Source organism: Hyperoodon ampullatus (genome assembly GCF_949752795.1).
Source record: "Hyperoodon ampullatus genome assembly, chromosome: 17".
Taxonomy (NCBI): domain Eukaryota; kingdom Metazoa; phylum Chordata; class Mammalia; order Artiodactyla; family Ziphiidae; genus Hyperoodon; species Hyperoodon ampullatus.
In genome coordinates, this window is record NC_136930.1 from 45408809 (window position 1) to 45433389 (window position 24581).

Here is a 24581-nt window from a genome sequence, read left to right on the forward strand (position 1 = left end):
GTGAGCCATGGCCGCTGAGCCTGCGCATCTGGAGCCTGTGGTCCGCAACGAGAGAGGCCGCGATAGTGAGAGGCCCACACACCGCGATGAAGAGTGGCCCCCGCTTGCCACAACTAGAGAAAGCCCTCTCACAGAAACGAAGACCCAACACAGCAAAAATAAATTAATTAATTAATAAATTCCTACCCCCAACATCTTCTTTAAAAAAAACAAACACACACACACAGGCAGCTATTCCAGACACTAGTGATGTTCTGATAATGTGTGCCACTTCATATGTGAGGCTTGTTATAGACCCAGCTTGGTTCTTCTCCAATGTCTTCTCTTAAGAGTTGTACCTGATTTTATTACCAGTTTTCATTCGAATCCATTGGGGAATGGGACGATTCTGCTTTTGTTTCTTGGCCAGGAATCGCTTGATCCTGAAAGTCTTGTGAGAAGACATGGCAAGGAGCAAATCCAGCCGCACATAGGATGGCGGACAAGAGAAAAGAGGAGGAATCCAGCAGAAGGACGTGTTTAGAGGGCGCCGCCAGGGGCCAGGCTTTGTTAAGCTCTTTTGATCTACTGAGAATTTAAGACTGGGCCAAGCTGAGATAAAGTTATTGGGTAGCTAAACAAAATTATTGTCCACAGAGGCAATTCAAGTCCCCCATGCGGTGTAAGAATCTCTCTCATCCCCATCCTGAGCTAAGTGTCTGGTTATCAGAAAGCAGCCATAGGAGACCCCAGGGTGCACTGGGGATCTGTAACCACTCTATTATCTACAGCTTGTTTTTGTGTGTCTGAGAACATCGGAGGAGCATTAAACTCCTTGAGGAGCATGAAAGGCATCCTGGGCTTTCTGGGGTGGCCACAGAGTGAGTCCCAGTACAGGCAGGAGTGAGGAGGAGGAGAAGGAAGGAAGAGGGGGGAGGGGGAGGAGGAGGGAAGAGGGCCTGCTGGGGACAGCCCAGCACAGGGGCCGGTGCTGGAGGCTGAAATGGGCCCAGTGAATAGGCAGGGGTGGAGCCTCAGGAGAAGAAAAAGGAGAAGGGCTCCACAGTGTGAGAAATGCTCCAGATGAAGACCGGTTCTGATCAGCAGGGCGATTGTGGGGAAGCCACGTGTGGGCAGATGGTCCTGGGTGGGCCTGGACTGAGATGGCCTCTGATAAACAAATATGAGGCCGGAGAGAAAGAGGATCCGGAAAGAGCCAGAAAGGTGGGGAATAAAACCAGAGAGAATGTTTGATAGGAACCAAGAGAAACAGGAGTTTCATGAAGAGGGAGTGAAGAACAGATCCAGTCACATTAAGACAGCGCCTAACCGTGTCCTGGGAATGTTGGAAACGGTGATGATGTCCGTGGTGGGAGCTGTTCCCGCGCTGGTGTGGCTGGGAACCAGGTGGAGTGGCCAGACGCAGGGAGTAGTCGGGAGAGCATGTCAACTGTTCTTTCAGACGTTTGGCTCTGAAAGGGGGTCAAGGCCACTTGCGGGGAGCTGGATGCGGGATCAAGTGGGTTACGTCTCCTGTGTTGTTGAGTGTGGTGATGCACTGGTGGAAAGAAGCCAGGACATGACCGGGAATAAAGGTTCAGGAAAGAGAGTGGAGAGAGACGGAACAGTTCTAGGTGCCCAGTTCTGGAGATGGGGAGGGAGGGAGTGAAGATGATGCAGCCTGTTCGTCACACAGAGGCTGACGGCCCAGTGACCTCTGCTTCCCCCAGGAAGTAGCGAGAGTGGTCGTCTGCTAAGAGAGATGGGGCTGGGATAGGCTGGACTGTGGAGGGGAGTGGGGCAGGACCGACAGGGGTGACGAAGCAATGGGGAGGCCCACACATGTGCAGCCGCGCCAGTTGCCCCATTTGGGGGTTCTCTCCAGCAGTGAGACTGCTGTGGCTACCCCACTTGACGAGTCAGATCTCTCCTTCCCAGCATCACCAGGTCCTGCCCTTCCTATCTACCTGCTGCTCCTTCAGGAACCGGCACCAGGCTGAGCGGGGGGGTGGGGGTGGGGTGGGGGTGGGGATGCGGGGGTGGGGTGTGTGTGTGTCTCTGTGTGTGTGTGTCTCTCTCTCTCTTATAAAAGCCCTGTCAACACTTCATTGCCTGAAATGAGTTCAGTCTCATGTGAAAGTTCTCATCATGTTGATTCAAACCCTGCTTCCCAGATAGCCTATGTCTTGGGGTCTCAGTAACTTCTACAAACTCTTCTAATTCTATGTTCCAAAGTCAGACCAATCTAGGTTTGAATCCTGTCTCTGCCCTCACTAACTATATCCTTGAGCAGAGTTTTACCTAACTGTTCTCTACCTCAATTTTTTCAACTATACAATCAGAATAATAATACCGTCTTAGGGGGTTGTTGAAGGATTGAATGAGAAGGCGTGTAAAGCATTTGGCACAGCGTCTGGTATATGGTGTGAGCTGAATAAAAGATCGCCATAATAACAATATATTAGTGACAGAGCTTAATGTTAATCTTATCAATGTTAATAATAATTATAATTACGGTTCATCAAATATACAAGGCAGCTATGTTTCCACTGAACTCTTTTTTTCCAGCTTAAAGATCCTCAATTCTTTTAACATTTTCTCCTGGGGCAAAGGTTCAAACAGCAGCTCTGTTGGGGGTAGTGAATCCCGTGTCCCTGGAGGAATTCAAGCAGAACATGCAGCGTCACTCGGTGGTGATGTTGTACAGGGCCTTGAACTTCTGACCGAGGCTTAAGCTGAAAAACCTTAGGGGTCCATTCCACCCTATGTCCTTCCAACGTTCTGACTTAAAAAACAAGGTCAGAAAGTGTACAATAAATGCTTCTCTGTGTCATAATCATTGTCATGTTATGTTTGTCATTGTTATCGTATTTTAAATTTTATCACTTTTAATAGTTGTCACTGTTATCATTGTCAAGGCCAGGGTTTGTTTTTTGTTTGTTTGTTTGTTTTTTGCGGTACGCAGGCCTCTCACTGTTGTGGCCTCTCCCGTTGCGGAGCACAGGCTCCGGACGCACAGGCTCAGCGGCCATGGCTCACGGGCCCAGCCGCTCCGCGGCATGTGGGATCTTCCCGGACCGGGGCACGAACCCATGTCCCCTGCATCGGCAGGCGGACTCTCAACCACTGCGCCACCAGGGAAGCCCAAGGCCAGGGTTTTAATAAAAATGCCCATCTTCTAAAGTCTAAAATTATTGGAGAGGGTCTGATTAATTCAGAAAACATCAACAGCATCGTGCTCGATTCCTAAGGCTATGAAAATGTGTAAAGTGTTACCTTTCTTGATAAAAATAATAGCAACACTTACATGGTGCTTATTCTTTAAGTTCTGCCCGTTTCACATGTATTCATTACCTTGATTCTCATAAAACGTTATGAGGAAGATATTGCTGTTATCCTCATTTGACAGAGGGGAAACTGACACTCAAGAGGTTAAGTGACATGCCCAAGGCCACAGGCTGGTGAGTGTGGGAGCTGCACTAGAGCCAAGGTGAACTGGTTTCAGATCCTTTCTTGACCACTAAGCCATACAGCCTCTCCGATGAGGACAGAAACCACAAACATTTCACCTTGAGTTTTTGCACCATTTCCCAGAAGAACTCCAGCCCCTTAAACTCATTTCTTAGTTGAAAAGGAGTCTTTGAAATCATTTTGGCCCCCATTTTACAGATGAGGACCCCGAGACCCCGGCAAATCTGGGGACTTCGCCTGAGTCCAGGTCTTTATTCCCAGCACAGGAGCTTTTCTGCCCAAAATGCTTTTTGTCCCCGTCACTTCTCTTCAAGGGGGTGAGGCCCGGGCCCCGAGTGGTACTCAGGGCCCTTCTCTGGCCTTGATGGATGCTTGCAGAGAAGGTCAAGGGCACAGTTGCCTCGTCACAGAGACTGGCGTTTCCGTGCCACAGTCAACAGGCCTTGCCTGCGCCTTTAAAGAGGAATCAACCCAGTCCCTGTTAGTCCAATAGAAGCCCCACTAACTGGACACCTTAACTCAAAAACTAGGCCTTTCCAGGTCAGACCCAGGGGGCTTTCTCCTGGTCTGCCCCACCTCCATCTGTTTGTGCCGAGATCAAATAAATAACTTCACCACCAGGGAGGTGTTAGGAGCCGACTGGGAATTCTTTATCTGAGATAGGACTTGATTGGGAACAACTTGGGATGACTAATTATGGCTTTGAGGGGAATTCACTTAGTGGCTGCCGCATTGCGTGAAGGATTCTTCCCATGTAAACTGGGCCATCTCACAGCTGTGAGGCTGATCATTTAATTAGCTCCATAGATAGTCAGATGTTACGGAAGCCAGTGCAGCACGTCAAATAGACAGTTTTACAGTGGTCCTGCAGGGAGGCTTCACAGTCCATGTTCGTGGGTAGCTGACGTCTTGTGCTGTTGAGAGGCTGCGGCCGAGTCTGGGCTCCCCAGGGCTGCCACCAGAAAATCCTCTTAGAATCTCACCAGGTACCTGTTTTCCCTTTGACTGAAACTCGGAAAACTCTTTGTTAAGCTCTCAAGATTTTAAAACTTAAAATTTTATTCATTTCATACTTTTTCTGGAATTTTAGAAACAGACACAAATGTAGAAAGAAGGGTATGAACCCCATTGACTCAACACTCAGCTTGAACCATTGTCCCACTGTCTTTTCATTGAGCCTTCCCCAATCAAACAATTTTATTTATTTGTTTGTTCATTTTTGCTGGAATATTTTAAAGTGAATTCTAGACGACATATCATTTCACTTGTAAATACTTCAGGATTTATCTCTAAGCAATAAGTACTTTAATAAAAACATTACTTGATGCTGTTGTCACACGTATCATTACCAGGAACTCCTTAATATCATTTAATATCCTGCTGATAAGATATAACAACAATATATTTGGATTCAATTGTCTAATTGGTTCAATTTTCCCCAACTGTCTTTAAAAATGCCTTTTTACAGTTGGTTTATTTGAAGAGAATCCAAACAAGTTCCACACTCTGCATTTTTTAAATCTCTAACAATTCCCCTCCCAACCCCACTCTCTTTTTCATGCCATTTATTTGTTCAAAACCCAAGCCATTTGTCCTATAGAGTTTCCCTTGCTCTGAGTTTGGATGATTGCATCTTTATGCTGTCATCTAACATTTTCTGTTTCCTTATAAAATGAAATCTAGAGATGTGAGTGGAGTCAGGTTCAATTTTTTTTTTCATTTTTTTGCAAGAATTCTTCATAGGTTGTTCTGGGCTCTCCCTATTGTGTCACCTCTGGAGGCACCTAGGGACTGGTAGACTCAGTCTTAGTGAAATTCACATTGATCAGGGGCTTCCGGTGATATTGGCCTGATCCATCCATTATAAAGTCTCCATCATCGCCTAAGTCTGTTCTTTTATTAGGTGTGGCTCAGTCAACCAGACTTATTAACCTTTTAAAGAATAAACTCAGTTTCCGTTAGTCATGATTTTCCAACTGTAGCACCAGATTTCTTTTCTTTATAATTCTGTGTATCATTCTGAATGCTCTGTGATCCTGTCCAGAACAGTTTTCCCTCAGGAGAGCAGCTCTGACCTCCCGAGTTCTCTGGCCCTGGTGAGCTGGGATCGCCATTTGGGGAGTCTCACTCTACATCGAAACGAACTCCAGGGCCCCACCACGAACCCTAAAGTAATTCAACAAGAAAATCAGCAGTTTTGATTGTTTGATTTCCTTTTCCCTTCCCTTCTTCCCCCTCTTGGTGGTTTTAGATAGATGAGGCAAAGTTTTCTCACGATATCCAAGTACTTCAGTTTCTCACGTCTTGACCCCACAGGTCGTGTTGACATTTGTTAAGCACGTCCAAGTGCCTGCTTCGTGCAAAACATGTTCTGTGTCTGATCTTGCTCAATCCCCATGACATCCTTGTGATGTCGGGTATTCTCTCTAGCCCTACTTTTCAGATGGAAAGCTGAGATTCTGAGAGATTCAGACAGAGCCCCTGCTCCTAGCCACCATGTCACAATGTCTCCTAAAGATATGCGGGGAGCTCTGTCAGGTTTTGTTCACCTGTTTTCCAAGAATATCCACTCTTGGTCATAGGGTCCAATCTGGAGGTCAGCAGGGCTGTGGAGCCAATGAGTCAGGCAGAGTGGCCAGTACTTAGCATGTACTTAATAATGAAAATTTGTTTAATGAATTACTTAGTCATTCTGATCCTTAATTCGTTTGTTTTTAAAAATGGAGATAAAAAAAAGATTTTTGCAGGGCCGTTATAAGAGTCAATAAGGGGCTTCCCTGGTGGCGCAGTGGTTGAGAGTCCGCCTGCCGATGCAGGGGACGTGGGTTCGTGCCCCGGTCCGGAAAGATCCCACATGCCGCGGAGCGGCTGGGCCCGTGAGTCATGGCCACTGAGCCTGCGCGTTCGGAGCCTGTGCTCCGCAACGGGAGAGGCCACAACAGTGAGAAGCCCGCGTACCGCAAAAAAATAAAAAATAAAAAAAAGAGTCAATAAGATGGTAGTACAGTAACCAGTGCAAAGTAGGTACTTGGTAAGTAAAAATTGTCATCATATGAATAATCAAAAAACCCAGATAATCCCAAATATCCTTATATTTAGCTTTGAGAGTGCCTTATCTGACTTAGGCAAAGTTTTACTTTCCTAATTATATTTTGTCTAGGCTAGTGACACTGAAAGCCCAGTCAGTCCATGGAACACTAGTCCCTTGAGATGGTTAATCATGGTTCTGGCCAAAGAGCCTCATAAATAAATCATGGAGCCCCTTTTCCAAGTAATACTCTTTGAAGTCCAACAAAATTATTTTCTGTAGACCACCTTTGGGGAATGCTGGTGTAGGCAAGTTTTAAAGCTAGTTTGTATCACCTCATTTCTCCTCTGAGGAATGTGATATGCTCAGTCACAAGCAGGAGAGGCCCTAGGAAATAGCCCTGATGAAAGTTTGCCATCCGCAACCTATAAAGTAGGTAAGAGAGACAGCCGAGTGTTTATAGCAAAGGATGAAAAAAGATGAGTATGTTTATAGCACATGGATCAAGGCTAGACGTCCTAATGTTCTAGGGCTGTCTGGTTTTAATTATTTCAATTTATCTATTTGGAATTGACTTTTTCTCTGTTGGGTGCCTGAGTTTCTGGCTTCCATCCATGAGATATGAGCTAAAAACATTCAAGAATAGCATAAAGGCAAACAATGATCTGCTCCTGAAGAAGGCTGCTTCTGCAGAGTTGCTGCTTTGTCACTTTTTTCCCTCTCTCTTAAGGATCTTCTTGCTGACATGATTCTTTATTATGTAATAAACATCAACAAGGGCTTCCCTGGTGGCGCAGTGGTTGAGAGTCCGCTTGCTGATGCAGGGGACATGGGTTCGTGCCCCGGTCTGGGAAGATCCCACATGCTGCAGAGCAGCTGGGCCCGTGAGCCATGGCCACTGAGCCTGTGCGTCCGGAGCCTGTGCTCCGCAACGGGAGAGACCACAACAGTGAGAGGCCCGTGTACCACACACACACACAAAAAAATCAACAAAAATTAGATAAGTGATAATTACTTGATATGAGGGAGCAGCCATTAATCATAAAAAATTATGTTTTTGCTATATCAGGGTAACATCTGTATTATTATTTACATACTATTTTTCTTTAAATCATCTCACTTTTTTTAACATAAAGAAATATATTTAAATGGAAGTTCACAGTACTTTATAAAAGGCAGTATCACTCATCATGAAGAAGGAAATTTTAAAATTACAACAAAAGCATAATAGCTTGTTAAATGTAAAACATGAAAAGGATTAAAGAAAACAATGAAAAGCAAGTAACACATCTAATAAATTTTCAAAAATGTATACCTAGAAGTCAAGAGATATTTATTAAATTTGTTAGATAAATGTAAGTTCTATAGTTTGGAAAGGGTAAAAGAGACCAGCTTAGCACTAGTTATCAAAATGACAATTGCACATACCCTTTGACCCCGTCATTCTCCTCCTAGAGGTTGATTCTTCAGACGCACTTACATACTTACCAAATAATGAAGGTACAAAGCTGTTCATTACAGTACTATTTGTGTTGCAAAAATTGAAAACTAAAAGATTGGAGACCCCCTAAATCAGGGGTCCCCAACCCCCGGTCCATGGCCTGCTAGGAACCGGGTCACACAGCAGGAGGTAATCGGGAGGAGAGAGAGCGAAGCTTCAACTGCCGCTCCCCATCGCTCACATTACTGCCTGAACCATCCCCGCCCCCCTTCCCGGTCCATGGAAAAATTGTCTTCCACGAAACCGGTCCCTGGTGCCCAAAACATGGGGGACCACTGCCCTAACTGACCTGTGAGACAAGTGAGGTTAAAATAAAACATGATAGGGGTCCATGCGACGGAACACTACACAGGCCCAAAAAAGAATGATGCAGATCTTTATGTATCAACCTGAATGATCTCTAGGGCATATTATATAATTTATTGTTTTTTTTTTTTCTTTTTGGCTGCGTTGGGTCTTCGTTGCTGCGTGGGCTTTTCTCTAGTTGCAGCGAGCAGGGGCTACTCTTTGTTGCGCACGTGCTCCTCATTGCAGTGGCTTCACTTGTTGCGGAGCACGGGCTCTAGGCGCGACGGCTCAGTAGTTGTGGCGCACAGGCTTAGCTGCTCCACGGCATGTGGGATCTTCCCGGACCAGGGATTGAACCTGTGCCCCCTGCAATGGCAGGCTGATTCTTAACCACTGCGCCACCAGGGAAGTCCCTAGGGCATATTATTTAAAAGAGAAAAGCAAGGTGTAGAGCGTGTGTATAATGAAGGTAAAAAATAAAAAACTTTAAAATCCCAATACACGTTTGCTCTTCTATGCATACAATAAATCTAGAAGGACACAACAGATCATCATATCAGTTGCTTCCAGGGGGTAGAGTTGTTGGGGCGGCAGGCATAGAAGAAAGATTTTTAACTGTAACTTTTTTTTTTTTTTTTTTTGCGGTACGCAGGCCTCTCACTGTTGTGGCCTCTCCCGTTGTGGAGCACAGGCTCCGGACGCGCAGGCTCAGCGGCCACGGCCCACGGGCCCAGCTGCTCCGCAGCATGCGGGATCTTCCTGGACCGGGGCACGAACCCGTGTCCCCTGCATCGGCAGGCACACTCTCAACCACTGCGCCACCAGGGAAGCCCCTACTGTAACTTTTTTTGTTCTGTAATTTTTGAATTTTGAACCAAGTAAGGTGTGGTGGGCAGAATAATGACCTGGCAAAGATGTCCATGTCCTCATCCCTGGGATCTATGAATATGTTATGTTTTGCAGCAAGGAAGAATTAAGGTTGCAGGCAGAATTAGGGTTGCTAGTCGGCTGACCTTAAAATAAAGACATTATCCTGATTACTTGAGTGGGTCCAATGTAATTATAAGGGTCCTTAGATGTGAAGGAAGAAGACTGGAGAATCAGCACCAGAATCAGAACGAGAATTGAAGATGGTATGCTTCCAGCACTGAAGACGGATGAAGGGGGTCAAGAGACAAGAAATGAGGCAGCTTCTAGAAGATGGAAAAAGCCAGGAAACAGATCCCCCGGAGCCTCCAGAAGGAATGCAGCCCTGACTACACCTTGATTTTAGCCCAGTGAGACCCATTTCAGACTTCTGATCTTTGAAACCCTAAGATGGTAAATTCATTTTGTTTTATTATTTATTTATTTGTTTGTTTGTTTATTTATTTATTTTGACTGCGCCATGCCTTAGTTGCGGCATGTGGGATCTTTGTTGTGGCATGCAGGATCTTTTCATTGTGGCATGTGGACTCCTTAGTTGTGGCATGCATGAGGGATCTAGTTCCCTGACCAGCAATCGAATCCCGGCCCCCTGCATTGGGAGCACAGAGTCTTACCCACTGGACCACCAGGGAAGTCCCTCATTTTGTTTTAAGCCACTAGGTTTATGGTAATTGCTGCAGCAGCAATGAGTATCACTTACTTTAAATACATACATACACACATTTATATATTTAAAATATACAGGCACACCTCAGAGATACTGTGGGTTTGGTTCCAGACCACTGTAATAAAGCAAATATCACAATTAAGCAAGTCACGCATATTTTTTGGTTACCCAGTGCATATAAAAGTTATGTTTACACTATACTGTAGTCTATTACGTGTGAAACAGCATCATGTCTAAAAAACAATGTGCATAACTTAAAAATACTGAATTGATTTAAAAATGCTAACCATCATCTGAGCCTTCAGTGAGCTGTAGTAGTAACATCAAAGATCACTGATCACAGATCACCATAACAAGTATAAGAAGAAGAAGAAGAAGTTTGAAATATCACGAGAATTACCAAAATGCGACACAGAGACTTGAAATGAGCAAATACTGTTGAAAAAATGGTGCCAAGAGACTTGCTCAACCCAGGGTTACCACAAACCTTCAATTTGTAAAAAAACGCAATATCTGCAAAGCACATAAAGTGAAATACAATAATACAAGGTGTTCCTATATAGCATAATGGTTAAAAGTTTGGCCTGCGTGCCAGAATTGTCTGGGCTTTAATCCTGGCTTTCCTAGCTGTGGAAACTTTGGACAAGATGTTTAACCTTTTGTGCCTAAGCTGTATCATTTATAAAATAAAGACAATAACATTTACTTCTTTGTGGGGTAATACCTACCTCATAGCATCACTGAGAGGATGAAATGAGTTAATATGTGCACTTCCAATAGTGCCTTACACAAAGAAAGTGCTAGGAACTGTTCACTCCTGCTGTAATTAACTGCCTTTTCTGATTGGGTCAGATGCTGAGAAATAATTCCCACTTAAAATGATGTAGGTGGAACAAAATGATGTGAATTGTATTCAAAACAAAAAATCAAACAAACTAAAAACTTGTATTTTAAGAAACCGTCTGAAGGTTATCTCCAGAATCTGTTCTTCTTAAGAAGGTCTGAAGTTATTAGGTGATGCCCTAAAGTGGTGGAGTAAAGATTTCATTGTCTGTTAAGCCACTTGCAGTGTGGGGAAAATAAATAAATAAAAGAAAGAAAGAAAGAAGGAAGGAAGGAAAGAAAGAGAGAAAGAAAGAAAGAAAGCCTTCTTATTAAGTCTTTTAAGTGTCTCTTCCTAACATATTTTCAGATGAGTTAATACTAAGTCTTTTAGGCAATAGAAAAAAATTAGAGTCTTGGCCCTGTGCTGCCAGATTTGCCTTCACTGCACCTCCTTGGTCTGGATTGTGGAACTCACACACCTGCCTCGTAACAGTATATATAGGTGTTTAGATGAGCACATAGATTAATTTGTAAAGCCAGGCCCATCCAGGTATAATATCTCACAAAGGGAAAGTGAAAAACTGAAGTTCCTCTTATAACTTAAATGAACAAGCAACAACTTTTCTAATCAAAAGACAACGAGCTTTCATTTAAAACAGTAGCTCTTTGTAGTAATTGCCCATTTCTTCACAAGCCAAGAAAAAAGGTCGGGTATTCAATTGCCTGCTTGTGACATGATTGACAATTTTATCGGCTTTATTAAGTACTTGTCTTAAATTTTCATACATATTCTGGAAGGTAATGGTATCCTTGAATCAGTGAGGAGCTATAGCTCTGGTGCATCTACTTGACTACGTAGACAGGTCTTCTGATACTACCAACCAGAGCTCCAGCCCATTCCCCGTCCATCCCAAATCCTCTCTTCTGGCCTATGCCATGAGGGTCAGTGAGTTGTCCATACCAGTTGGCCAAGGTTGGCAGCATAAAATATCTTCATAGACTTCTTTACTCAGCTCATAGGTTGTCATACTGACAACCCTAAAATAACACCAGAATTCAGAATCTCACTGGGTTCACCAATTTGCAGTGAGTCATTTCACTTCACTGTGCTAACAAAAATGGCTGCTTTATATCAGCTGCCATTTCTGTCATTTATATTACTGGACAGAGGTATCTTGTCAATCACTATGCTTACTTTGCTCTGATCATTATTTGTTACTTTTTTTTTTGCCATCAGGACTGACAGTTTGTCAATAAACTTAACAGTTCCAGGTTTTGTAATTAAATACAATTATATACATTTGGTTTCCACAGGTTTCACATTTTAATCCCCTGAGACACTGTCTTCTGCTCCTAACGTTAGACTATTTTGATAGCTTTTATACAGTGTTCTGGGTACATTTCAAAATGATGCTTGATGTTGGATAAATTTATGCCAGAATTTAGGAGCATCTCTAAAATATGTGACATGTGATGGTATCGATTCACTTTCATTGCCAGTCCGGTGGCAATCCATATTTCAAATTATTGCCTCTGTGTGTGTGTGTGTTTTATTCTGTTTTGTTGTCATTTGCCTGGTTTGCATCTGATACCTTTGCAACACTAACAGGCAGTTCATGAGATTTATTCATGGGGTTATTACACTTGTCCAAAGACAAATACCTTTTAAAATCACAATCCCCAGGAAAGCCCCCATTTCCAACACAATTTTCACCTGTTTGCAACCACTGAGCCACAATGGGTTCAAATGAACATTTAAAAAAATCAGATCAGAATCTCAACTCCAGCACACAATTATACGTTCTTATACAATGCAAACTAAAAGACTGTCAACTTCCAAAAGAGATGTTTTGATTTATTACTGAAAAGAACACACTACAATACATACAGGAATTCAGTGTTTGAGAATCCACTGTAACAAATGGCTCTACTTTTTTCCATAGCACTTATAACTTTCTAACATATTATTTTCTTGTTTACTATAGATTTTTTTTGTGGTCTGTCATTCATCTCTTCCCCCACAGGAATAAAAGCTCCATGAGGTAGGGATTTTTGTCTGTTTAGATTTACAGCTATATTCCCAGCATGCAAAACACTGCCTGACACATAGCAGGTGCTTAATCAGTACTTGTAGAATGTGGGCATGAATGAACCAGCAGTGCAAGCATACGGTGGGTTTCTGAATGAACCCTGTGACCAGCAGCACAGAGACAGCATCAAGGACCCAGACTCTTTTTACCTCTCAGCTCTACCATCCTCAGTGAGAGCTTTCTCCTGGGCTGGTTCCTTTGTGGTCACAGAGACAGCTGGAATTATCTTGTTCACAGCTATGAGGAGAGGGAAAGCATTTGATTGGGTCAACTTGGGTCTGTGCCCTTAGTCAGGGTTGGGAGGGTGTTGATATGTATATGGAGAATGGCTAAAACTCATCTGGACCCACTCTTGCTCTGACAGCCAAGTTGAAGGGTTAGAGTCAGCATCTCCTGAACATGTAGTGGGCCAGGCAGAGGCTGCTGAACACCTGAAGTGAAGAAGCGAGGGTGGAGAATGGGAGATAGATAGGAAACCAACGCTGTCTATTACAGCACTATTGATTTTTACAATATCTAATAGTTCAGAGGGTTAAAAGGAAATAGGAATTTTTGTCTTTTTCCTCCATTCCAAGGTAGCCAGAAGCAACCTTGCAATGGTGTTTTACTGAGCACCTATTAAGGGCAGGGTATCAGTGAGAGACAAAACCCAAGAACTGCCAAGCCTTGGGAACTTGGTGGCTGAGACCCAAGAAATGGGGAGGAAAGACGATGCTGATTTTTTTTAAACCTGGTACTGGCGTAAAGAGGTGTCAGAATTGTTTCTAGACAGGGTGAGTCTAAGGTGGGAGCCAAGGGTAGGTATCCAATAAGCCAGTCATTCACCATTCAATAAATAATTAGTAAAGACCTACTCTGTGCCAGGCAATGCTCTAGGCACTGGGATGCAGCGATGAGCAAACCCTGCCCTCTTGGAACTGACTTTTTACTGGCAAGAGATAGATAATTAACAGAACATTAATAAAATATGAGTATAGCAGACAGTGATATGTGCTATGGAGAAAAATAAAGCAGGGAAGAGGTTGGATGTATTGACTGGGGAGGAGAGGGCTGCAAGTTTCAATAGCGTGACTAAGAAAGGCCTCCCTGAAGAGGTAACATGTGGACAAAATTTGGAGATGAGGGAGCAAGCCCACAGATACTGGGGAAGGGGCTCAGTTTAAAAAATTTAAAATGTCAGACACTTGCAGAACATCTAAGAGCTCATTCCTAATGAAGTAGAAATTATAATACATATATAAAATAGACTTGGGACTTCCCTGGTGGTGCAGTGGTTAAGAATCTGCCTGCCAGTGAAGGGGACATGGGTTCAAGCCCTGGTCCGGGAAGATACCACATGCCGCGAAGCAACTAAGCCCGTGAGCCACAACTACTGAGCCCACACGTCACAACTACTGAAGCCCACACGCCTACAGCCTGTGCTCTGCAACAAGAGAAGCCACCGCGATGAGAAGCCCACACACCGTGACGAAGAGTAGCCCCTGCTCACCACAACTAGAGAAAGCCCACACACAGCAACAAAGACTCAAGGCAACCAAAAATAAATTTAATTAATTAATTAATTAATTAATTAAAATAGGGCTTCCCTGGTGGCACAGTAGTTGAGAGTCCGCCTGTCGATGCAGGGGACACGGGTTCGTGCCCGGTCTGGGAAGATCCCACATGCCGCGGAGCGGCTGGGCCTGTGAGCCATGGCCGCTGAGCCTGCGCGTCCGGAGCCTGTGCTCCACAACGGGAGAGGCCACAATAGTGAGAGGCCCATGTACCACAAAAAAATAATAAAATAAAATAAAATAAAATAGACTCACATTCAATCCAGAGTAGGAAACTGTGGGTTACCCTTCTAAAACCTGGATCCAACAAGAGGAGCTGACCCCTGAAGGGCGGGAGAAAGAAAAAAAAAAAACTAACAAGGATTGGAGAATTCTTGAACAAAATCTTCCCTCATTACTCCATTAAATTTGAGTTTTGAAATAAACTTCTGTAAGAGAGTGTTACTATGTTCTACAAATTTGGGGCCCTTAAATTTGGTTTCTAACACTGGGTAAAGTAAACCTTCCCTACCAGCCCAGTTTTGGTGGGGGAGAGGAGACGATGAAGATATAAAATGAAAAATATTGGGACTTCCCCGGTGGTCCAGTGGTTAAGACTCCGTGCTTCCAATGCAGGGGGCGTGGGTCCGATTCCTGGTCAGGGAACTAAGATCCCACATGCTGCATGGCACGGCCAAAAAAAAGAGAAAAGAATATAAGAGGTATACACATCCACACAGAATATTGGGGAAAGGCTTCCTGCCCAAGGAATCACCAAGAGGTGACATTTGATTTGGGAGAGAAGGATGGTGGGAGAATGTCCCAGGCCAAGGAAAGAGCATTTCTGGGGAGCAGGGAGAAGGGCAATGGGGATCCAGTGTTGAGGGGACAGAGAGACCATAGGATAAAGGGCTTATGTGCACTTCTCTCTCCAGAGATGAAATAGATTGTCTTTGCTTTGGGAATCAGTCACACTGATGAACATCTCCATCTTGGACAACTACATTGGACAATTATCAGGGGAGCATTTCTCCTGAGCAAAGCACACGCTTAGGACCCATTGTTCTGCCAGAGGTTCAGGGAAGAGACCAGAGCTGGAGATGGAGGTTGGCAAGTCAATGGTGTGGAGAGCCATGATAAAGGGGGGAAATGTAGGGTGAAAAAAGAAAGAGCAGGACTGGAGCAGACCCACATGGGCTATGAGGAAGAGCTGGTGCTCTTGAGAGAGGCATGAACCAGGCTTGCTTCAGTTGGCCTCAGGAAGATGGCGGCCCCTTGAGGCATTTGCTCCTGCGGACAACTCCCTTCTCTAGAACTCTCTTCTCTGATCTCCTCCCCAGTCTATGAAACCACAGTCTCTTCTCCCCTTCCCATCCCATTCCTGAACTTTCCTTGATGGAAGCTCTTCCTTGGCTTGATTATTGGATATTGATATTGTGGCCCTCTTCTTTCATACTGTAGCTACACTTTCCCCAGAAGGCTCCATCCAAGCCTATGGTTTCCACCTAGACTCTTCCTGCTTTGGAAGGCAGAATGCATGAAAGGAGGGAGGAAGGCAGAGGGGAAGGCAGGAAGAAAGGAGTGAAGGGACTTCCCTGGCGGTCCGTGGCTAAGACTGCGCTCCCAATGCAAGGGGCCCGGGCTCCATCCCTGGTCAGGGAACTAGATCTCACATACCACAACTAAAAGATCCTGCATGCCCCAACAAAGATCCACATGCCGCAACTAAGACCTGGCGCCATCAAATAAATAAATAAATGTTAAAAAAAAAAAGTGAAAAAATTTCTGGAAAGCACTGCCACCCAAGATACTGCTTCATTAGTATCAGTCTTGTTTTACTGTTTTCAAACTTTATAGGGACTTGATCTTTGATTTCTAAAACTCAATGCAATATTGGCATCCTAATAACGTTTATTAATCAGGGCTCAACATATCTATAGCATTTCATTTCTTAACGAAAAAGTGTACAAGAAAATGCACACATTGAGCATGGCTGTGTCTTGGTCTACTCTGCTGCTTCTCGAAAACCACCCCCGCCCCCCATCTACCCAGGAAAGGGGAGCCCCCTGTCCCCCTCACTGGTAGAGGAGTCCGCAGGGGTCAAAGCCATTCAGTCCATGCATTCTCCCTAGATGCCAGCATTCCCTGCCCAGATGGCCCCAAACCAACTCCAGGGCCCGTGCAGGGCCTCTTCTCTGGGCCGGTCCTCTGGAAGCCCTTGTGGAGCTCAGGGCCCAGGCAGGCTGAGCAGCGCTGTTTGCGGGGGTGTGCGTGCAGCTGGGGCTGGGCCCCGGACCCTGGGCGTCTGTCTGCATCTGGAGAGCCCCTCTGGGTGTGCTGCAGAGCAGGTGGTGGGGGCCAGGGGTGAGGAGGGAGCCCCGCCCACACCCCACATTCCAGGGCAGAACTCCAAGAAGTCTGAGAGTTCTGAATTTGATCCTGCCCTTCCAGGGCATTAGGCAGTCGTTCGTCAAGGTAGGTAGACAAACCCTATTCTATTTAACATTTTGTGGGTTTAATCATTTGTAAATCCCTGACATGCAGAATAAGGGCCTCTACTTGTACTCTTGCCCTGGACCCTGCAAACGTTCGAGGCCCACCCGACGCTAAGAGAGGAAAGTCACTTTTGCGATACCAGTGAGTAGACACCTTAGAGAGAAGAGATAAAAAGGAGGAGGTACAAATACAGTTTGTGTAACGGAAGCGCTTCCGCAGCCCATCAGAAGCATCGGGAGGAATTTTTGCTAGGCGATACCATAAACTAGTAAATACCGTTTCTGGCACTTCCTCCACTGCAGCCTTTCTCTCTTATGTTCTCAGTGTCAGATGTAAAACGGGCTGGCCTCACATCAAATTCCAAGAAGTTCAAGGAAGTACAAGCCTTCTTGACTTAAGAAAATCTGACAAAACAGTTCTTTAATTTATTAGAAGATATTAAAATGTTTATAAACATATTCTTTGAATGAAATTATATTTCGTTGATATATAGTGTGGGTGTTTGGTTACAACAGCGAGTGAAATCTGTTCCAAAAAACTTGGAAGCTTTTTGTTTTGTACTTCTGTGAAAGAGCTTCTGGGGCCGTGTTCCAGGTTCTGTGTTGACAGGGGTTTAAACCGTCACCTGTAAGCTCAACCGGCTTTCAAAGCTTTACCTCCAGCCCTGGCCTCTCTCCTGAGGGGAGCTCCATGTATCCACCCGCCCAGCCAACTTCTCCATCTACCTCCCCACACGCAACATGGAGTAGCCTGTGTTCATTTCCTGTGGCTGACATAACAAATTACCGCATACTTGGTGGCTTAAAACAGCAGAAATTTTGTCTCTCACAGCTGTGGAGGCCAGAAATCTGAAGTCAATGTGTCAGCAGGCCATGCTCCCTCTGAAGGCTCTAGGGGAGAATCCTTCCTCGCCTCTTCCAGCTTCTGGTAGCCCCAGGTGTTCCTTGGCTTGTGGCTACGATGAATCCAATCTGGGTCTCCATCTTCACTGAGCCTTCTTCCCTCCCTTCAGTGTCTCTGCATCTCAAATCTCTTTCTGCCTTTCTCCTAGAATGCCTGTCATAGGACTTAGTGCCCACCCTAAATCCAGGATGGTCTCATCTCAAGATCCTTGACTTCATTACATCTACAAAGACCCTTCTTCCAAATAAGGTCACCTTCACGGTTCCAGGGATTAGAACTTGGACATATAATTCGTCCAAGTGGACAAATCACTATTCAGCTCACTACATAATCCATTGCGTTTCATCAAAACCAGTTCCTGGGACTTCCCTGGCGGTCCAGTGGTTAAGAATCTGCCTTCCAATACAGGGGACGTGGGTTCAATCCCTGGTTGGGGAACTAAGATCCCACATGTCGTGGGGCAACTACTGAGCCCACATGCTCTGGAGCCAACACACCACAACTAGAGAGAAGCCTGCATGCCGCAAGAAAGAGCCCATGTGCAGCAGCTAAGATCCAACACAGCCAAATAAATAAATTAATTAATTTAAAAACAAAAAACCCCAGCTCCTTCTGCCGTCTCTGTCTGGGGGAGGAGTGGTACCCACGTTCCCAAAGTGGACGTGGGAAGTCATCCCTGACCCATTCCCTCCTTTTCCCTCCCATCCAGACAGTCACCAAGGGCTGTCTGTCAATCAACTCCTCATAGCTCTGGAATCCATCCTCTCCCCTTTGGTTTCCACTGCCACCCTCGCTGGCCTTCTGTTTTTCAAACTCCCACCTCAGGGACTTTGCTTGAACTCTTGCCTCTCTGGAAGGCTCTGTCCCTCAAGCTTCACAGACAGGTTGGCTCTTTTCACAGAGCATGGAGCTTAAGTATCAGCACTTCTGAGAGGGCTTCCCCTCCTGATCTGCCTCAAATAGACTCCCAGTGGCTCCATCACATTGCACGGCTTTATTCTTCCCAAACTCCTTTTTTTTTTTTTTTTTTTTTTTTGCGGTACGCGGGCCTCTCACTGCTGTGGTCTCTCCCGTTGCGGAGCACAGGCTCTGGACGCGCAGGCTCCGCGGCCATGGCTCACGGGTCCAGCTGCTCCGCAGCATGTGGGATCTTCCCAGACCGAGGCACGAACCCGTGTCCCCTGCATCGGCAGGCGGACTCTCAACCACTGCGCCACCAGGGAAGCCCCCAAACTCCTTTGAACCACATTGTTTATTTGTAGATTTGTTCTTTTCTGTCTCCCTCACCCCCCCGCCACACACACTAAACTACTTGAGGCCAGAGAGCCTTGTCTATGTGTTCAGGTCTGTATCCCTAGTCTTGAGACTCGTGACTGACATGGAGTGTTTAATAAAAAGCTACTGAGCAAATGATTGATGCTTCAGTGCTTGCCTTTATCTCCTTTGTCTGTTCAAACAACCACGTGACCTTTTAACAGTCTCAGGTCAAATCTGATCACACTTCTCCTGGGCTTAAAGATCATTCACCATTTCCCACAGGATTGTTCTGGGTCCTTGGCTTGGCATTCAAGGCCCGCAGTGAGCTTGCCAGTGTACCCCAAACACTTCCTCAAACTTGCCCTCCAGTCACACTTAAGGACCGTTTCATGGCTCTGGTGCTGTGCCTTTGCACCCGATGTCCCCTCTCTGGTGTCATCCTCTTCTTTCAGCTTGGGGTCTGACTCTGATTCTTCACTCAAAACCCAGTTCCTGTGTCACCGACTCCACGAAGGCTTTTTTGACTTTTCCCCTCTGCCATCCTGGTACCATGTTTTTACTGTTGCATTTTCACACGATTGTATCACTTGCTTTCTTTGCTGCTTCTCTGTTTGGCCTGACTTCCTGAGGATAACCGCCAGTGCTCGTGTCCAGCACTAGCACTGTGACTGCTCTGGACCAGCATCCCTTTCTACTTCCTCCGACCCTGCAGCCCTCCTGCTGCCGTCTCAGCTCTGGGGCCTCATGCTGCATGCTCCTGGGAGCTTCATCAGGCTGCTGTTTGCCTTTGGAATGCCTCCTGGCATTGCCCTTGGGGCACCTCGTTTTCTAGAATTGCTTGTCTGGCTTCTGACTCACCCAGATGGCCTTATTCCCCTGCATTTACGTGGGCTCAGGTTCCATGGTTTCCAGGTCCCTTCCAGCTCCCCTTGACCTGCTGCCAGTGACTAGTCTTCACTTAGTTGGAGCAACAGATGCTGAACCAGGGCCATAGGGTGTCCCAAAGCCAGGAAGATGAGTTTCAAAGAATGCAGAGAAGTGCAGCAAGGTAAGTTCCAAGAAGTGTCAATTTAGCAATCATGACTCCACTAGTGATCTCCGGAGGAAAGATATTCAGAGTCATGATAAGAGAGGCCAGATCACAGGTGGCCAGCAGGAGACCGGGTGTGAAGACCTGGGGGCAGAGGGGTGGGTGCTCTTCAGCTGTGTGAGAGCAGAAGGAGAGAGAGGGGTGGCGTCTGAATCCGTTCAGGCTGCTCTAACAAAACACCACAGACCGGGTGGCTTATAGACAACAGAAATTTACTTCTTAGCGTTCTGGAGGTTGGAAGTTCGAGATCAGGGTGCCAGCATCATCTGGTCCTGACGAGAACTCTCTTCTGGGTTGTAGACTGCTGACTTCTCATTGTGTCCTCGCATGGCAGAGAGCACAGAGAGGAAGCAAGTGCTCCTATGGCTCTTACACGGTCACAAATCCCATTCAGGAGGGCTCTACCCTCATGACCTCATCTAATCCTGATTAGCTCTCAAAAACACACCTCCTAATGCCATCACATCTGGGGACAGTGAATCTTGGGGGGACAACATTCAGTCCACAACAGATGGAATGGCTGCTTAAGGGGTAGCAAGGTTGAGAGAATTTTGTGGTTGATGTTAGACTAGAGCGCCTCGAGCACCATAGCAGACTCTGCTCGTATTCTCAAGGATCCCCTTACCATTTCTGGCAGGCCCTCTGCCAGTACCTGTGTCACTGTTAAAGGTGAGGGTTTCTCAAACGCAGCTCTTGACATTTTGGGCCAGAAAATTCTTTGTCAGGCTTGGGGTGGAGTGCTGGAGAGGAGGGTTATCTGTTCTGTGTATTGTGATGTGTGGCAGTATCCCTGGCTTCTACCCACTGGATGCTATTAGCACCTCCACAACCAGTGTGACAATCAAAAATGTCTCCAGGGCTTCCCTGGTGGCGCAGTGGTTGAGAGTCCGCCTGCCGATGTAGGGGATGCGGGTTCGTGCCCTGGTCCAGGAAGATCCCACATGCCGCGGAGCGGCTGGGCCCGTGAGCCATGGCCGCTGAGCCTGCGCGTCCGGAGCCTGTGCTCCGCAACGGGAGAGGCCACAACAGTGAGAGGCCCACGTACCGCACAAAAAAAAATGTCTCCAGACATTGCCAAGTGTCCCCTGGGGGGACAATATCACCCCCAGATGAGAACCACTGGTTTAAAGGTGTGGGAACCCACTTTGGCAAACACACGGCTGAGGGGGAGTGCCTGGGAAATAACAACCCCTCATCCTGTGTAGTCCTTGACCGATGCCTGACATATGGGGCATGAATGCCCCAGCTCCCTCACCCCTTCGCCGGAATACTTCAGAGGCACGTGTTCTGTAATGTTTTCCAGTTTGCCCTGCGGGATTCAGCTCCAGTGCTCACTGTGGTACTCGGCTTGCCATTGCTTTTGGTGACTTTCTTTTCCCGTATCACTCCTTCCCCACCCCACCCCCTTCACCTACCCAGTCCCTCCCACCTCAGGGTCTGCTTCTAGGGTGATCCACACTAAGACAAGAATGACTGAAAGTGGAGAAGTGGTATCAGGAAAGAGAAAGAGATGAATAAGGAGACAAATGGAGCAAGGGAATGTACTGCATCGAGAATATAAGGAAAGAATAAGGAACGAATGATTCTCTGAGTTCTATGGAAAGGAAGAGAAAATGTGAAGGAGAGGGAGTTTGTGTCAGGGAGGAAGCTGGATCAGGGAGCAGTTTCTGTGTGGCTTCAAATTCTCCAGTAAAACAAAAGATCAGGTCAGCCGCTAATGGTGAGGAAAAGGAGTGTAGCACATTGCACTGTTTCAAAAAAAGTTACCGTTCTTGGGACTTCCCTGGTGGCACAGTGGATAAGAATCTGCCAGCCAGTGCAGGGGACACGGATTCAATCCCTAGTCCAGGAAGATCCCACATGCCGCGGAGCAACTAAGCCCGTGTGCCACAACTACTGAGCCTGCACTCTAGAGCCCGCGAGCCACAACTACTGAGCCTGCATGCCACAACTACTGAAGACTGCACACCTAGAGCCCATGCTCCCCAATAAGAGAAGCCACTGCAAGGAGAAGCCCATGCACCACAACGAAGAGAAGCCCCCGCTCGCCACAACTAGAGAAAGCCCACGCAGCAATGAAGACCCAATGCAGTCAAAAATAAGTAAAATTAAATCTTTAAAAAAAAAAAAGGAAGAAGAAAATGTTACTGTTCTTCACGATGTAATAGGGCATGGTTAACTAAAAGGTTCCAAGTTCAAGTACTCTGGGGAAATTTGCATACTATTTGGTGCTTCATAATGTTTATCAGTGATTAAAAGTTCTGATAAACTGGCTTTTTTAATTGATTAATTAATTTATTTATTTGACTGCATCGGGTCTTAGTTGCGGCATGTGGGATCTTTCATTGTGGCGCGCGGGCTCTTCATTGAGGCGCGCAGGCTCTCTAGTTGTGGCACGCGGGCTTAGTTGCCCCGTGGTGTGTGGGATCTTAGTTCCCCAATCAGGGATCAAACCCACGTCTCCTGTATTGGAAGGCAGATTCTTAATCATTGGACCACCAGGGTAGTCCCCTGATAAACTGTTCAACATGAGACCAGTTTAATACTTTTTGGAAATTTCAGCTTTATTGAGGTATAATAGACATATAAAATTGTAAGATGTTTGAAGTGTACATCATGGTGATTTTTTTTTTTTTTTTTTTTTTTTTTTTTTTTTGGTATGCGGGCCTCTCACTGTTGTGGCCTCCCGTTGCGGAGCACAGGCTCCGGACGCACAGGCCCAGCGGCCATGGCTCACGGGCCCAGCCGCTCCGCGGCACGTGGGATCTTCCCGGACCGGGGCACGAACCCGTGTCCTCTGCAACGGCAGACGGACTCTTAACCACTGCGCCACTAGGGAAGCCCCATCATGGTGATTTGATACAACTTTTTGTTTAACCTAGCATTTCCCAAATTTATTGGGGAACACTTTCCTTCCTTAACTTCCTCCAAAACAAAACACAAAAAACCCCATTCATATCTCAAAGGACACGTAATCTCTGGGACACATTCTGGGAACCACTGTGTGAGGGCCCCAAGAGGAGGCTATTTGTGAGCCAGCCTAAAGGCAGTGGGGGTCAGCTAAGGACAGATGAGTTTGTTCGTGTGCAGAATTAACACAATTTCCTGTTTTTGTTTTGTTTTATCTATCGATATTAACTGACCTAGAGCAAAGAGCCCCTAGAAATGCAGCCAGCTTCCAAGAGGGTGGAAGGTGACAGGGACAAGGGAGTTGGGTGTTAGTGACATGGTGTTGAAATTGCTGGCCTGGGGAGCTGAGACCTGACCCGGGTTCTCTTTTCACTCACCATCTTCTCCAGAGGACAGTGTCAAGGCCTCTGGGGACAGGGGGAAGGGGTGGGCGATTCTGGGTGAGGCGTCACAAAGGAAGGGAACACAAAGCTGAGTCTTAATGAGTAAACAGGTAGGTAGTTTGCTAGGTAGGTAAGAAGGGAAAGGACATTCCAGGCAAATGGCATAAAGGTGCAAAGGGGTGGAGGGGTAAAAGAAGGTGGCAGCTTCTAGAACTGTTGAAAAATACAGTGGCAAGAGCCAAGGAAATATGGGGAGAACAGAGAAAGGTGAGTAGGGTGTCACGGGGTACAAACTATAGAGCGGGTTTTCAAATGTGGTAGGGAAAAAAGAGCATGGATAAAAGTTTTGTGCGTTCGTCATTTTTGATGTTTCCAAAGAGTTTATTATTACTTTCTAGATAATCTTCCTTTCTTGATTTGTATTTCCTCTTTAACTCAAGTTGTTTAGGATAAATATTAAAAACATCTTTCCAGGTGGTAGTGACTTTTTATCTTCTGTTGGTTTTTAAATTCTAGTTATACTGTATTACAATCAGAAGATTGTACTCTGCTTTTTGAAATCTATTAAGGTTTTCTTTATTTCCTAAAATATGGTCAATTTTGGTGAATTTTCCTCAGGCTCTTCTATTATCTATCTTTAGAGGAAAAAACCCCATATAAATTAGTTCTACCTTATTATTTATGTTATTTCATTCTTTCACATGGGTGAGTGTGTGTGTGTGTGTGTGTGTGTGTGTGTATCTACATCTACTTATTCTCTTATGGACCAAGAGTCTTGAATTAAATTCTATCTCCAATGACTTTCAATTTCTCTTTGAAGTTCCTGTAAAGAAGTTCTTAATCTTCGGAATACTGTGATCACATTAGCAATTTAGAAAAGGAAACTTGGGGGCTTCCCTGGTGGCGCAGTGGTTGAGAGCCCGCCTGCCGATGCAGGGGACACGGGTTCGTGCCCCGCTTGGGGAAGATCCCACATGCCGCGGAGCGGCTGGGCCTGTGAGCCATGGCCGCTGGGCCTGCGTGTCCGGAGCCTGTGCTCCGCAATGGGAGAGGCCACAACAGTGAGAGGCCTGCATAATGAAAAAAAAAAGAAAAGGAAACTTGGGCAGCAATGTGGAAGAGGGTTTTGGGTGGAGATTGGAGATGGCAGACTAGGAGTCCACACAGAGGTCATGGAGAAAGAAAAGGAGGTGACATACTGGCACAGAGAATCACCTGGACATGTGGGCATGCA

General features: G+C 45.9%; 1 protein-coding gene across 1 annotated transcript; it reads right to left on the bottom strand.

Moving 5' to 3' along the window:
* Window positions 1-288: 288 nt before the first annotated feature.
* On the bottom strand, window positions 289-445 carry LOC307065479 (large ribosomal subunit protein eL39-like; the record flags this gene model as incomplete). Its single annotated transcript, XM_079722313.1, is given in 2 exon segments — window positions 289-327; window positions 329-445. Coding segments are annotated over 2 exon segments (156 nt in total).
* Between the last annotated feature and the right edge of the window lie 24136 nt (window positions 446-24581).